The sequence below is a fragment of the Falco biarmicus genome, chromosome 3 (assembly GCF_023638135.1).
Source record: "Falco biarmicus isolate bFalBia1 chromosome 3, bFalBia1.pri, whole genome shotgun sequence".
Classification (NCBI taxonomy): Eukaryota; Metazoa; Chordata; class Aves; order Falconiformes; family Falconidae; genus Falco; species Falco biarmicus.
This window is the reverse complement of record NC_079290.1, coordinates 82,773,780-82,788,787: the sequence shown is the minus strand read 5'-3', so window position 1 is coordinate 82,788,787 and position 15,008 is coordinate 82,773,780. Positions and strand designations below refer to the sequence as shown.

The 15,008-nt window shown below is 39.4% G+C and overlaps 1 protein-coding gene across 5 annotated transcripts in view; it reads left to right on the top strand.

The window, feature by feature from the left end:
• SEMA5A (semaphorin 5A) overlaps positions 1 to 15,008 on the top strand; it is a 350,205-nt gene that overhangs the window by 317,638 nt on the left and 17,559 nt on the right. For all 5 annotated transcript variants that reach the window (XM_056332052.1, XM_056332048.1, XM_056332050.1 and 2 more), the window contains exon 18: positions 7,057 to 7,275. In XM_056332052.1, the coding sequence (XP_056188027.1) occupies positions 7,057 to 7,275 (219 nt within the window). The remainder of the gene's footprint in view (positions 1 to 7,056; positions 7,276 to 15,008) is intronic.

The following is a 15,008-nucleotide window of genomic DNA, read 5'->3' as shown; positions in this document are numbered from 1 at the left end:
TCAGTCAAGTAATATAATTTATCAGGTGTCGCTGCTGCTTCTTTCTTATTTAGAGCTGTATTCCTTAGCTACAGGCTAGAGTAGAATATTATTATAAATATATGTGCTTTATTAGAGCCTCACTTTTAAGGCAAACTAATTGAATTTGGCTGGGAATGTTGCAGACTTCAAGAAGAATCAGGCCAATCAAAATCTCATTACAGGCTTTTGCAAAAGCATTTTTTTTTCTCCTGTACTAGTCAGGGCAGGTAACATGTCTCCAAACAGGATTAATTTCTTGTGGAGTTATAAGACTATTCAAATTTGATGAAAAACTTTAAAAAAAAATTACTTAGAAATTGTCAAATCATCTTTGTTTAGATCTGTATCATTTAACTTAATTGGACAATTTTTTTTTGTTATACATGCTTGCTAGGTATAATAAAATAAGTAAGTCAGCAGGAGGGCTTTGCTAATTTCTCTGTAATTTTATCCATATTGAACAAAGCATAAGCACTTAGTATCACAGAATCTCAGGATGGTCAGGGTTGGAAGGCACCTGTGGAGATCATCTAGTCCAACCCCCTACTAAAGCAGGCCCTCCTAGAGCAGGCTGCACAGGGTCACGTCCAGGTGGGGTTTGAATGTCTCGACAGAAGGAGACTCCACAGCCTCTGGGGAGCCTGTTCCAGGGCTCTCTCACCCTCAAAGTAAAGAGGTTTTTCTTTATATTCAGCTGGAACTCCCTGTGTTGCAGTTTGTGCCCGTTGCCCCTTGTCCTGTCGCTGGGCACCACTGAAAAGACCCTGGCCCCATCATCTTGATACTCGCCCTTAAGATAATTGTATGCATTGGTAAGATCCCCTCTCAGTCTTCTCTTCTCCAGTGTAAACATGCCCAGCTCTCAGCCTTTCCTCGTAACAGCGGAGATGCTCCAGTCCCCTCATAAACTTTGTAGCCCTCGACTGGACCCTCCCCAGCAGTTCCCTGTCTCTCTTGAACTGGGGAGCCTGGCACTGGACACAGCACTCCAGATGTGGCCTCACCAGGGCAGAGCAGAGCAGCAGGATCACCTCCCTCAACCTACTGCCCATGTCCTTTCTAATGCACCCCAGGATAAAATGAGACAATAGTTTTCTCCTTAGGTGTCAGTTTGTACCTTCTGTCTTCCCTGATCTTAGAAGGTGGTGGTTATTTTGTCCACAAAATCCCTGTGGTTGCTTTTACTGAGTTTTTTGCAGTACTTGTCGTTGCTTGTAGAAATATTTGCTTTAGGGAAGCACAGCTGCCTGTTCAAAATTTTACTGGGATCAAGAAGTTAAATTGCCTTTTCTAGCCTTGGTGTGCAGCAGTTTATTAATTGAGTATGACTTCTAAATGACTGAAAATCAGCCTGTTGGTAGACTGCAATCAGAAATCATACATTCTAGTCATTCACAGGGCTTTAAGTCAGTCATAGGCTTTCTGAGAATTATTTAGTTTAAAACCTTTGAATGATGAACTTATCATAAAGGCCAGATCTGGATTTGATTCACAGCTGTTCTGTCTGTCTTGGGAAAACAATTCATTAGTTCACTGATAATGCCATGACTGATCATTCTTTTTGCAGATTTCACAATTATTTCTGTAGATAGGCTTTCAATACAGAGAGCCTGTGTGTTGTTTTAGCAACTAGACTTGTGCTCTTACCAAGCCAAGGACATTGGCCCTCGCATTCTGTTTTAGCCAGATATTTTCACCTTGGGGGTAATAAGCTGAAATACAGAAGGCTTAATGTTTTCTGTTGGGTGGCACAGTCTGGTTGCTGCTCTTGGAGGTGGATGCCAAGCAATCAGAATGTGGCCCAAATTGCAAACAGAGGCGACATGGATGAAAACCACAGTTTAATGAGAAAGGCAGGAGTTTTTATAGTTTCATGCTACTTGATCTCAAAGATTACACTGGTTTTGTATTTATATCTTCTCCTATTGAATTTGATGTAAACTGTGATACAGACAGGACTCAGCTCTGTATAGCCACTTACTTTCTGAAGTTTTTCTTGAGGAAATTCTACAGTGTAATCTTTTGGTTAGTTTTACATTACTCCCCCTGCCCCCCATCCCCACCACCGTCACAGTTAATAAACAGTATTTCTTAGCTGAAGAACTCAATGATTCTTACTCTTCATCCATTTTCCATAACTTAACAAGTTAATACACATCAGCTGGCCAAAGAAAGGAAGGGCTGGTTGGACCTTCCATTTGCAACAGAGTCTTTGCATGGACAGTTACAAGAGCTCTGCAGACGCATAATAATTAGACCATGAGTCTTCTTTTTATATTAATATTAATATATATGTGTATAATGTGTGTGCATTTATAATACATGCATATGCATAAGTATGTATTTGTGTGTATGTACGCATATGTACACATGACTTATTGTCCTCATGCTGGTATTAGGTTAGGCAAATTCACCCTAAAGATTCATACTTCTTATTAGCTTCTCAAAATAGCATGTGAAAGTACCAATATTCTAATATTAAAAACTTGTTAGGAGGGTGCCTTTATTAAATATTAGCTATAAAGGATATTGAACAACTTTTATTAAAAGAGACTGCATGATCTCAGTCGTAAAAAAAGAAAATGCCTCAGAAGTGCCAGGTCCTGAAACTGAAGGGGTTTGTTACAAAACACTGTCTCATTACTTTAACTTTCAAATATGTCATCTTTTATCTTAGATTTCTTCTCTAGTATCTATCTGTTTTCTGTTGTGTCTGCTGCTATGTTTATATGCAATGCTTTTGTTCAGGCCACACTTTTTTTTCTTTTTCTTTTTCTTTTTTTTTTTTTTGTGTCTTTATTGTCCATGAAGAAGATATTTACAGTTTTTGTAGAAATGCAGAGGCTGCATTGCATTGATGGTATACTTACACAGTCTGAGTCTTCTGTCACTGCCAAAGGTGCTCTTTACTGTTTTGCAAGGTAGCCATTCTGTGCCTCTGAAAAAAATAATCTTTCTTACTCTTTTCTGTAATATATCTGAGAGGACTGCCTGCTTAGTTTCTCTCCCCACATCTTCAGAAGCCTAAACTCTTATAAAGCTCAAGAAAGATACTTAGAATAATCTATAAAACAGATTTAAAATGCATCTGTTCATGGTGTTCTCCTTTTACAAGAAGTTGCAATTAACTTCTGAATACAATCAGCAAAGGAGATTTTAAATGTGGAAAGTATGAATATGCAAGAATAATAAGAAAACAATCATTTCTTGAATAATCAGCCAAATCTCCTTCTTAACAGAAGAAATGGATTACATTTACTGCTCATATAAGTCCAAATAAAAGTAAAGCAGGGCTTTTTCTACTTTTTTTTTTTTTTCATTGTAATAAAATATCACTTAATTGTTTAGGTTGGAAGGGACCTTTTGAGATCATCTAGTTCAATCCCCCTGCTTGATCAGTCACCTAATACTGGTGGCCCAGGACCTGGTAAAGTTGAGTTTTTAATATCTCCACAGATGAGACTACACAATCTGTAAGGGTAACCTGTTCCAGTATTTGACCACACTCAGAGTAAAGAGGTGGATTTTTGGGGTTCAGATTAAATACTGGGTTTTAATTTGTGCCTTTTGCATTTTGTCCTGTTGCTGGGTACTGCTGAAAAGAGCCTGGATCCCTCTTCTTTATTGTCCCCATCAGGTATTTATACACATTGATGAGATTCACCTGAGTCTTCTCTTCTCCAGGTTGAACAGTCCCAGCTCTCTCAGCCTTTTCTTATATGAAGGATGCTCCAAGCCCTTAATCATCCCTTGGCCCTGCCCTGTAATTGCTTGGATAAATTCCTATCTTTCAGGTACTGGGGAGACCAGAACTGGGCCCAGCACTTCAGATGAGATCTCACCAGTGCTGAGCAGAGAGGAAGGATCACTTCCCTTGACCGACTTGCAAGGCTTTTACCAAGGAGCCCAGGAAGCCGGTGGCCTCCTTTGCCACAATGGCAAACTGGCTAGTTCACAGTCAGCTTGTGGTCCACCAGGACCGCAAGATCCTTCTCTGCAGAGCTGCCTTCTAGATGGCTGGCCTCAAACTACTGTTGCATGAGGCTGTTCCTCCCCAGATGTACTACTTTGCATTTCTCCTTGTTGAACTCTGTGAGGTTCCTCTCTGCCTAGTTGTAGTGCGACAGAGTCCTCTGCTATGTCAGCTACTCTTCCCAGTTTCGTATCATCAGCAAACTTGTCCAGGTTTTAAAGAGGATTGGACCCAGTACTGGCCCCTGGCATACATCACTAGTGACATTCTGCAGCTGTACTGTGTGTGACTCAACATAACCCTCTGGGCCCAGTTGTTCAGCAGGTTTTCCATCCAATGCACCCTCCACTTATCTAGCCCATACTTTGTTGACTTGTCAGCAAGTTATGGGAGTCAGCATCAAAACCCTTACTAAAGCTGAGATACGTAACAACCACTGTTCTCCCCTCATCCATGAACCTAGTCACCTCATTGTAGAAGGCTATAACATTGTTCAGAGAATATCTAGTACTGTATTTCCAGAAGGTAAACTGATGTTTTTAATATTATTAGTGTCCTAACTTTAATTTTTTACTGTGCAGTTTATGGCTGAAGAGAAAATTCTAAAAGCCCCTCTATGAACACTGTATGAATTACTGGAAAACTGTGAAAAGACTGTTCCTTGTCTTTTATTAAAAAATATTTTTTTTAATAATTTGGAAAGAAGAAAACACAGGGGAACACTTGCTGCAGACCAAACTCCACACTGAAAAGATTCTTTGGAATATTCTTCTGTTTGAGAGCTAAAGTACTTCAGAGCTTTCCCGTAGGATATTCCCCTCCCCACTCACCAATTTGTCAGAAGAAATCTAATATTGTAATAGCAAATAAGGTCACATATTTTTCTTAGGACTGAAAAAGCTACACTTGTCCTGCAAAAAAGTCTTCAGAACATCCTAGGATTGATGTGAATCGATGCACACTGTTGTGTTTTACAAAGAAAATGACTGGCAATCTAGTCCAATTAACACTTTTTTCCATTGTTTACATTGCTGTTAATAACTAAAAACCCCTTAATTTGTAATTCTGGTATAAAAAAAATACTATTATTTTGGTCTCACAGCCTACTGCATGCATAATCTGGGCATTTCCATGAGAAAAGTCATAAAAAATTGCAAAAACAGGAAAGTGGACCTGTATTCATAATTCCCATACTGTTTCTCTGTACTTGCTCCCTTTGTGGATTTGAATGTACGTCATTTTTCTTGAAATGCTGCTTTTATTACCTGTGTAATAGAATCTGGCTCAGCAGGAGAGAAATAGTTTCTCTCTATAATCACAGAAAGGTTTTACCTATTTTTAGTAATTTTTTATTGCTGTTCTGCTGTTTTCATATTAATTTCAACAGTTTCTTATTACAAGTATTTCTGTGTTGCTGCATCATCATTCCAATTTTGTCAGTTATTATCAAGTGTTCAGGAAAAATAGGCAAAGCCTCATCTACTTTGGGAGGGCTGTGAATGTACTTCTCAGGGCAGAACTTCAGCATTATTACTAATGCCATGACCACAGGCAGAAATAGGGTGTAATTGTTTCAGTACTGGACACCACAAATGAGGGGCTCCTCCATTCTGGTTATCCAGAACACTGGTCCTCTTCAGTCCAGGACTGCACCCTTCACATTATTATTTGTAGCTGTTTTCAGTACGCGATTCAGTATGTCTTCTGCTTCTTTAGCTCCATCTGATACTCCCACAGTGCCTGTGCTTGTGGGTAGGGTATAAAACAATTTGTTAAGAATAAAAATTTGTGCTTCAGTTTAAGTGGCAAACAATCCTGCATTTCTCCACTGTTGATGATACCATTCATCTGTACTTACATTAGCAATACTGAAGCCAAGCACAGGCAGGCAGCCACATCCTCTGCTGGTTTAAGTACTATTCATGGGACCTTCTGTCATCACAACCACTTAAATAAGTGCTTGTGATAAAAGCAGCAGCTAGTGGTTCATTGATCATAGAGTTTCCAGTGATGCTAGTACTGGGGAAGGTGAACTGCTTTGGCAACAGTAGGAAATCCCAGTAGTGTTGCTGGAGGTGCTTAGTAGTGGTGCTTAGAGGTAATGCTACAGCTCAAGAGTGAGTTCAGTGTCGTGGCCAAGCCTGAAACTGACAAAGATATTCAAATTAACTGTGGATTATTAGAACTTCACGTGGGACTACATCCGGGCATATTGGTTGTATGCTGTGAATGAGATTCTGTGTGTTCCCCTTTCACTGATTAATAGTGGACCTTCTCTATCACTGTTTAACCTAATGCCTTTTCTCAGTATTAAACTCACTTGGAAAAGATGTTTTCCACTGCCAGATGGTTACTTTATCAAGTTTTCTATCATGTGTGCCTCCAAAAGGCTGACCTCCATAGCTTGCATATGATTTAGAACACTTCAACTCAGTGGAAAATAAACTGTTTTTTAAAGCAGTAAAACATTGCTCTTCACAAAGGGGTGTCTCACTAGACTTGGTGGAGTTATTACTGTACACTATCTAAGGTCTGACTATGGTTAGGAGAAGTACTGTGCATCGCTTTCTAGGACACCCATGAGCCCCTGGGCACAGCAAGCACTGGTGGAGGCAGGCTGGGTAGACCAAGTGAGCAGAGCCCTGCGGTAGAGCCAGGGGAGATGGCCCAATGAGTGGTCACAAGCAGCTCAGTCCTGTCTTCTGTGCAACCTTCTTCCTCTAAAACAGAGGCAATAATACCTATTTTCTGATTACAGTTCCTGTGCAAGGGCAAGATAATTTTTATCAGGTAAATTGACTTTAGATCAGTCAATGCAGCTGTAAAACTTTAACTAAGAGTTGGGTCCAAGTCTTCATTGTAGTTCTCTGCAAGTGATTGTGAAAATTTTATTATGGAAGCAATTCTGGAGATAAAACTAGGGTTTGGACTGTAAGGCTAAATGACAAGACCCTCCTGGTCATATTACTGTTGGAAGCCTAGGAGTAAATTTGAAAAGGTTGTTTTGGGGTGAGATACTGTCTTAATTCAGTATTGGTTTTTTTCAATTCTTGTTTTATTAGGATTGTCAGGGGATTTCTTGCGTTCTGGACGATACTCTGCTCATACCATCAACGGTGCCTGGTCACCCTGGTCTCCCTGGTCTCAGTGCAGTCGTGACTGCAGCAGAGGTATACGTAATCGCAAACGGGTCTGCAGCAATCCTGAGCCCAAGTATGGGGGTCTTCCTTGCCTTGGCCCATCTCTAGAGTACCAGGAATGCAACATTTTGCCTTGTCCAGGTAAGAATCAAATGAAATGAGTGAAGTATGTGAAAACAGCATAACTCATCTTCAAGGCTATATCTTGCAGTAGTTGGTGTGTTTGGATTTTTTTAGTTGTTGGGTTTGGGGTTTGTTTTGGTTTTTGAATAAAGTGCACCTCATATTTACCTTTATAATAGAAGTGGATCTGGGTAAGAATCCCATGGGATGTTAATCAGTCTATGATCAACAGCTCTGCATTTTTTCACCTGTGAGACTTTTACTGTAAACATATAATTTTAAGAAGTAAACTTATAAGAGAAAAAAGACATAATAAATCTGGCAAGACATGAGAAATCTCGCCTAGTCTTTATTTAAACTGAAAATATCATTTTCATCGCAGTGATTGCTGGCATTAAATCAGTGTTACTGTGTGAGGGTAGGGCCTCCAGCAAATAATGTTCAAGACCTATCACCAAACTAGGTGGTAACTCAAGTAGGCCATAAAGATTGTTCTTGGAATCTTGAGCTTCTGCTTCATTGGAAGTTGTTTTATAATTCTATGAAAAGGATTTAAAGTAGAATATATGTTTTCAAGAAAGCCTTTTGGGTTATAAATCATTTTTGTGCCTTAGATATTTTGGGAAAAAAAAAATCTTGGTTTCAGTCACCTCTCACCCTTCATAAAACAGACATCCAAATTCAAAGGCATTTGAGCATTGTAGAGGCTTTATGGAAAAAGAAAGAGGAAGGATGCAGGAGAACACATGAAGAAAATAAAGTGCAATTGGAATAGGAGGGAAGAAACAATAGAGAGGAAGAAGGATAATGACTGAGAGACTTCTTTCTGGTATCAACAAGTAAATTTAGAAATAAGCTTTCATACATCTTTATGTGTAACAGTGCTGCGTATTTGGTTATTGAAGTCTTGGAGATTTTGGCATTTATTCAAGTATGGACCTGAAGGGTGTGTATTTATCTATCTATCTCTATGTGGTTACAAGTTAAAACTGTGTTACCTATATGAGAGATATACTTTTCTAATATGACTATTTTGTCCACTTTATAATTGCAGTGCTTCCCTAAGCCTTGACAGTCACTGTCCATACTGTGCATCAGAATTGAAGCAGTAGATTGGTGCCAAAGATAGGGCTTCCCTTTCAGAAGCACACAGTTTCTTGAAAAACATGCTTCCATCTTGAATTTAACCTAAGTAATGTACTTTGGCAGATATACAACAAATCCAGCAGCTCTGTGAGCATTCTGGCTGTTCAGTGAAAGTGAACTTTTCTGCAGTTTCATGGCTAACAGGAGCAGCAGGATTGCTTGGCAATTTGGATGCCTCAGGCAGTGCCCTGAGGCGTATGAGCCTCCAGCTCTCCTGCTGGTGGGCCACATCAAGGGAATTTCTGTTGGGTATCCTGCTTCAATCTGGGTGAATGCCCACTGAGACATCAAGGTTCTGAAAGAAGCACCTGTGCACAACAGGCCAGCGCTTCCTGGTGAAATTTTCTTGCTGTCTCCAAGGAGGAGGAAAGCAGCTTTAGATGCTCAATTGGTAGCTTTTCTATCTGGCAGTGTAATCATCTGAGTTGATCAAGGGAAGAGATTATATGCTTCTCTCTGAGCTTAGAGGCATGGTCAGTGAAGGGTGGCCATGTTTTCTATATCAGACAGTGTGTGAGAGAGGTGAGAGGTGGAAGGGAATCAGCCAGCAGAGAACCAACAGCTGGCAGAGAATTATAAAATTGTGGCCCAAATATTCTCCAGATTTGCACAGCATTAGTAGATGCTCTAATTATTTAGTACCTGAACTGCAATCATAATTCCTTGCTTTTCTTAAATAATAAAATTATAAAAAATTCTGTTTCATGTGACTGCACTGTTCATCTGTGAAAAATGTTGGATGTTGACAGTAATGCATTAGGTCAAAGATTTAGGAGGCCATTGTACTAACACGTGGAAGCTTCTCCAGGGATACATGCAGTAGGTGAAGCAAGATAGAACATAGCACCTCCTCATCAGTTCCTTCTTCCCTTGCAAAGGGAAGCCCTCCATGAGACACTTCCTTTGAAGCATGTGGGTGATGTGGTAATAGCTACAGCTCTGCTCACAAGCTTTAAGATACCCAATTGTATTACCGCACTGCAGTAACTGAAGTATATTCATTAAATGGGCCCAGACTATCCATAAAACAGGACTGGGTTTGTTGTTCATCCCTTGCTGTTGATTATTAAATTAAATGCTGTCTTGAATTTTGTTGGATTTTTTCGAAGTTAAAATAAGTGAAAGGTTTTCAGAAGTGGTACTTTCAATTAGCTCTGTGGCTAGTACACATATTTTCTGAAGGAAGTTGTTCCAACCAGGAAAACACAGTTATGCAAACATAAATTTGATGTAGAGGCCCTTGTTGTCTATGAGATAGCCAATACCCAAAACTAAACCACATGAAGTTGTAAGGCAGAACTTGAAATTGTGCTTTGTATAGAAATTATTCATTCTTCTGCTGTCTCTGATTTTGAAAATATTTTTAAAGATCAGCTGCCATAAAGTGTGGTGGGCCTTACAGAAGCAAGAAGGGGTGTCCTAATAGATCTAATAACTTTTTTCACAGAAAAGTTTCATTTCTCTTTTTAGTGCAAAGCAAATTTGAATAAAGATGTAGAGCTTGAATTTAGATGTCTGATAGCCTGTGAGGAATCATGAAGTTCCTCAGCTACAGAACTACTGTTTGCCAGTAATTAATAAGAAATGTAAGGGGCTAAGTCAGATCTCAGTTAAATCTGAAGGGAAAACATTGCAAGCGGTAGATGCAATTGATTATTTTTTTTCTTCAACACATGGGAGAGTAAAAAGTGATTGTGGAATAAGGCTTATCCATAAATTAGACCTGATTATAAATTTGTAGAAAGGGAATAAGTTTTTATTAGAGAAGCATACTGATGAAATTGAATTCTCTCAATTTTTAATGAAAGTTGCTGAAAGTTAAATTGTTGGGTAAACATGAGCATCTATTAGGTTGACACTCAGAGACCTCATCGAGACAGGGGAGACATAAACAGTGCATGGGTAAAGAGTCTTTGGTCCAGGCTCATGCATACACAACCTGGCAGACCCCACAGCAGGGAGGGTAAAAGCCAGTAAAAGAAAGTGTGAGTGGATCACTTTCCAGCCTCCTTGTTAACCACTGTGCTAGGGACCAGGCTTCATTTCTTGGGTGCGTATATTTAAGACAGCTATATAAAGTCATTCCTACCCTAGCTATCCAAGTGAATTTCTAAAATGTCCCTGTTAGGCTTTGATCACACAGCCCTTGCAGGTGTTTGTGAGAGGCTGGTAGGTGCCCATCATCATGGTAAGGACTATACCCTCCTCACATAGACTAGGCTGTGGATAGAGTTTCAGGGACTGAGTAGACAGAAGCAGACGTCAGACCCTTCTTGCCACTGTCAGCATCAAACAGAAAAGCAGGGACTGCGTAGTTCGTTCTTGCCTGTGTAAGAAAGTGAGGTGCGGACAGAAAGGCTAAGGACTGTGAGGAGATTTTGTTTTGGCCTTGACCTGAAAGCAATGGACTTAGTACTAGAAATAAAAATGCAACAAAAAAAAGAATTTGATGCTTTCTAAGATTTACCTGAGCACTCTTAAGGGTAAGGACAGTTTCACCTGCTCCTTGTTGGAACTGCACCATTTCATTACAGTCCAGTCATTAGCCTTTCAGAAATACCCTGGTTAGTAGGAAGGGGTGAGATGACAGCCATAAAGAAAGCCTTCCTGCTAGTGCAGGTTCAGGTTCTGCTTGGCTCCCTGTTCTGCGTATTGCAGACAGGATCAAAACCTTATGGTGTAAACTGCTGAAAAAGATGAGTGATGGGGAAATATGCTGAGCAGTGCTGAAGTCATGCTGAAAGTCAATATGATTTTAGGCTTCTAAATCAATTAATCTGGGCTCAGTGTCATCCTGGAAGATGCTAAGTGCTCTGAAGGATTGACACAATGAAAAAGCCCATGGAGCAATCACTGAGTTTACAAGGCTCTATTGGCTGGTTAAGTGTCTTGCAGCATCATTTTATATATACTTATTAATGTATTGATAGCCAGTAATTTATGCTTAAATGTGCTGCAGGATCTCAGAACTTCAAAAAAAAAGACAAGCCATCTAGAACCTGCCTTCAACAGCTACTCTTAAATCTTTCTTGATCCTGCAGGAGAGAGAGAAATAAATTTTTCCCACAGCTTGTAGCAAAGTAAATGGTCCACAGACATGTGGATTGATAGCAGTAACTGGGCAGATTACTTTTCATTCATAGTGTTTGAAGGCTGAATATATGATAGTAAATTGGACAGTGCCAAAAAATTGCCAGGGGTTGTACCCAGGCCCGGGAATGTGATTTGTCTGTATTGTACAAGTTTTAGGATGATCCCGCATACAATTTTGCCATTGACTAGCTAGCACTCTCCCAAATAATCTGCAGAAATAGTTTGAGTCAGTGTAGGGTAAGGCCTGTTGCCAGTACTCTGTTTCCCTGTAGCCAAACTGCTTTGACAGGAGATTTTGTACTATTGTCTTGCACTAGCAAATTATGCTTTGGCCCTGCGCCTCAGCTGCTTTTTTATGGCTCAGAGATGTGGTGAATAGAGTTGAGCTGGCAAACACTGAACAGCCTCAATAACTATGGGAAGGGTCTGTGAATACTCACTGACATTTCTCTTTTCTTTGAGTTACTAATATATGGTTAATATGAAAAGAAAGGAATCTATAATTAGACATATTGGGGTTTTGTTATCCTTGGGGGGTTGCGAGATATTTATATTATGAAGAGAAAAAGATTAAGAGAGGCATTGTTTGAATGGTAAGTTCTGCAAATTTACAAAAATTGCAGGAATTTACTAATGAAAATATTTGTTTGCTTGAAAATAATAATAACCAAGTGTAAGGAATTCTGCCCTAGTTCTCAATCTTACACATCTCATCAGTCATTACTGTAGGAAAACACAACTTTTTCTTCAATTTTGTTTCATTTTGTTTCTTGTTGCCTTCTTTTTTATTCTTTTGCACATAGGGACACTTGGCCAATGTGTCTAAATTAGTAGCATGAGCTACAGGAGTTCCTGTTCCGTCTTCTCAGAGCATAGTGGTGGATCCAGAGGGAAAGGACAGTTGCTCTCTCTTAGATTTGAAATTATGATTCTTCATGACAGCATTTTGGGATTTTACTGGTTTCAGATTTTTATTATAGTAATTTTACTTTAGTTTAGTTACTACATTTTGGCTGAGAAGAACTGAATAAATTAATACATATCACTAAATGTGCTAACAGCAATAAAGAATTTCAAATATATAAAAGTCCCTGAAAGACTGTTTAAGTTATTTATGTATCCCCTAAAGCCAGTTATTGCTGTTTGTTTGGGTTTTTTTTCCTTCATTATTGTTTTTTTTTTTTTCTCGTTTTGTTTTGGTTTTGGTTTTTTTTTTTTCCCCCTTGTAGTCATACTTGGCCACAAGAAAAAATATATTTAAAGGAATGGACAAAATTTACGCTAAAGTAACTTCCTAAAACGGGGGTGGGAAATCACTGATCCAATAAAGCTTGTCTCTGAGGCTGCTGAAGCCCATCTCTCCACATGCATTGATCTCTCTAGGCTGCTTCTGTAGCCAGTGAGGACAGGGCTGAACTGCCCTTTGGAAGCAACTCTTGCTCTTCTAGCATATATAGGCTCAGTTACAGATTTAAACCTGGGTTGATCCTGAGATTTTCTTGTATTTTCCTTAGAAGCATTCATTTGCCTTCTGTGTTTCTGCACTGTACTATGTTGAGCATTTGCTTCATCCAGCTTGCTTTTATAAGTAAGAGGTATCTGTAGCATCACAGAAACAAGACTTTGCCTTTGCCAGCTATGAAGAAAAATTGCTCTTTCCCACACTGAAACATGCAGCAATATCCCACAGGATTATGAAAAAACAGTAGGCTAAGTGATGTGAAATGGGATGATCCCCAGGTGTCTGGAAGAGAGCAGTACTCTCTTGGGTCTGTAGGCTGCCCAACACCCAGTGCTCCCGGATTTAACATTTACTCAACCACTGGGAAGCACACCATCTGCATTTCTGTGGGTGGAAAGCACTGCTGCTGCACTGTTTGTACTCCTTCATGCATATAGAAAAGACTGATCTCTCAGCATTTTTTATTCTCTTTTGCTACACTTTCAAAAAGATGAACAAGAAAAGTTACAAACCTAAAGGCATACTCCAGAAAAATACAAAGATTTTCTTTTTTTTTTTTGGTTGTTTAAATTTGAAATGAGACCAGGCAGTATATGAAAGAGGCTGCAATCCTATCTGTGTTCTCATGAAAGCACGTGAGGTCAGTGTGTCTGCCCACGCTTCCTTCCACTTCCTTGTAAAACCCAAAGTGCATAGCAGGGTATCCAGTTTACTTAATTGTCTCCTGGAAATTCTCCACTAGTGTGGATGTTTTGCCAGGTCCCCAGGAGATCCCATTTCTGTACACTGTTTCTCCCTGGTACATCCTCTTCCCTATGTTTTTGTTTTTTGGTTTTTTTTTTTTTTTATTATAGTGAAGAAATATTCGTTAACCACAACAACAGCCAGTAGGCAAAAAGTTGTTTGCTTTACTATAAAGGAAAGAGCATTGTTTGAGTGCACCCTGTTAGCTGAAGGGTGTCCTCTTCCAAAAGGGACCAACCTCAGTAATTGTCAGGAAACATAAAGACTTTTTGTATCTTTCATTGTGGAACTGCTTTAACGACTTTGTTTTGTCCAATAGCTCTATGAAACTTATGTAAAGAAACTGTAGTGACTGGAACTTCCCTTGCAGCTGTGTATTTTTTCCTCCTATTAGAAGCAGAAATAACATTAAGGACTCCATGACAAAAGGAAAAAAGAAAGAAAAGAAAAAAACCAAAACAACAAAATAACAAACAACAAAACCCAGATGGTGCTGCGTTGCTAAGCAACTTTAAAGAAAGATGAAAGAAACCGCAGAGCTCTATTTAGGTCTTGTAAAAACTCAAGCAGTAAATACCCACTCCTTTGATCTTATTTAACCAGGGTGATGCTTTATCATCCTCTGTTGCTGAGAAGGAAAACTTCTGGGGACAAATAAAAGAGGTAGTTATGATAGTCCTTGAACGACCTAAAGGTTTAGGATGGCAGCCTGTCAGTAAACAGTTGCTAAAAGAACCAGTTATAATTACACAGTTCAGCTCAATCATGATCAAATCTAACATTGTCTATTGTATTATGTCTGTCCTTTCCCATCTTCCCCAGACCCACTTCTCCCTTTACATCCAAAGTCTCATAGCACAGGCATGATCAATGCACTTGTGGAACATAGCAACATTCCTGCATGTTGCGTCGGACTCTGTGCTCTCAGCCACCTCTAGATAGGTGGCAGATGGCAGTTTCAAGTGCATGTGCATTTGTAATTCCCACTCTGGTCCATTGAAAAATAAGTAGAAAATGTTGGGGGTCACTGTCTCCGTTACAGTGAATAAGCCACAGGTAGTCTGCAGATAGTTTGTCTTCCACCTAGGCAATCCCAGGCTGTCATTCTGTTTTGTGGAGGTCTATACGCTGCCGCAGGAATCGCCTCTGGTTATTCATTTGAGCTAGTCAAAAATCATTTGAAATAAAAAAGATAAAAGGGAGTGTGTCTGGAAAGGTAAAGCCTTAATATCACATGAAATTAATAGCTTAGGTAATAGCTTCTGTTTTTATTTGACATAATTTAAAAATAAATACAAAAGGCAAG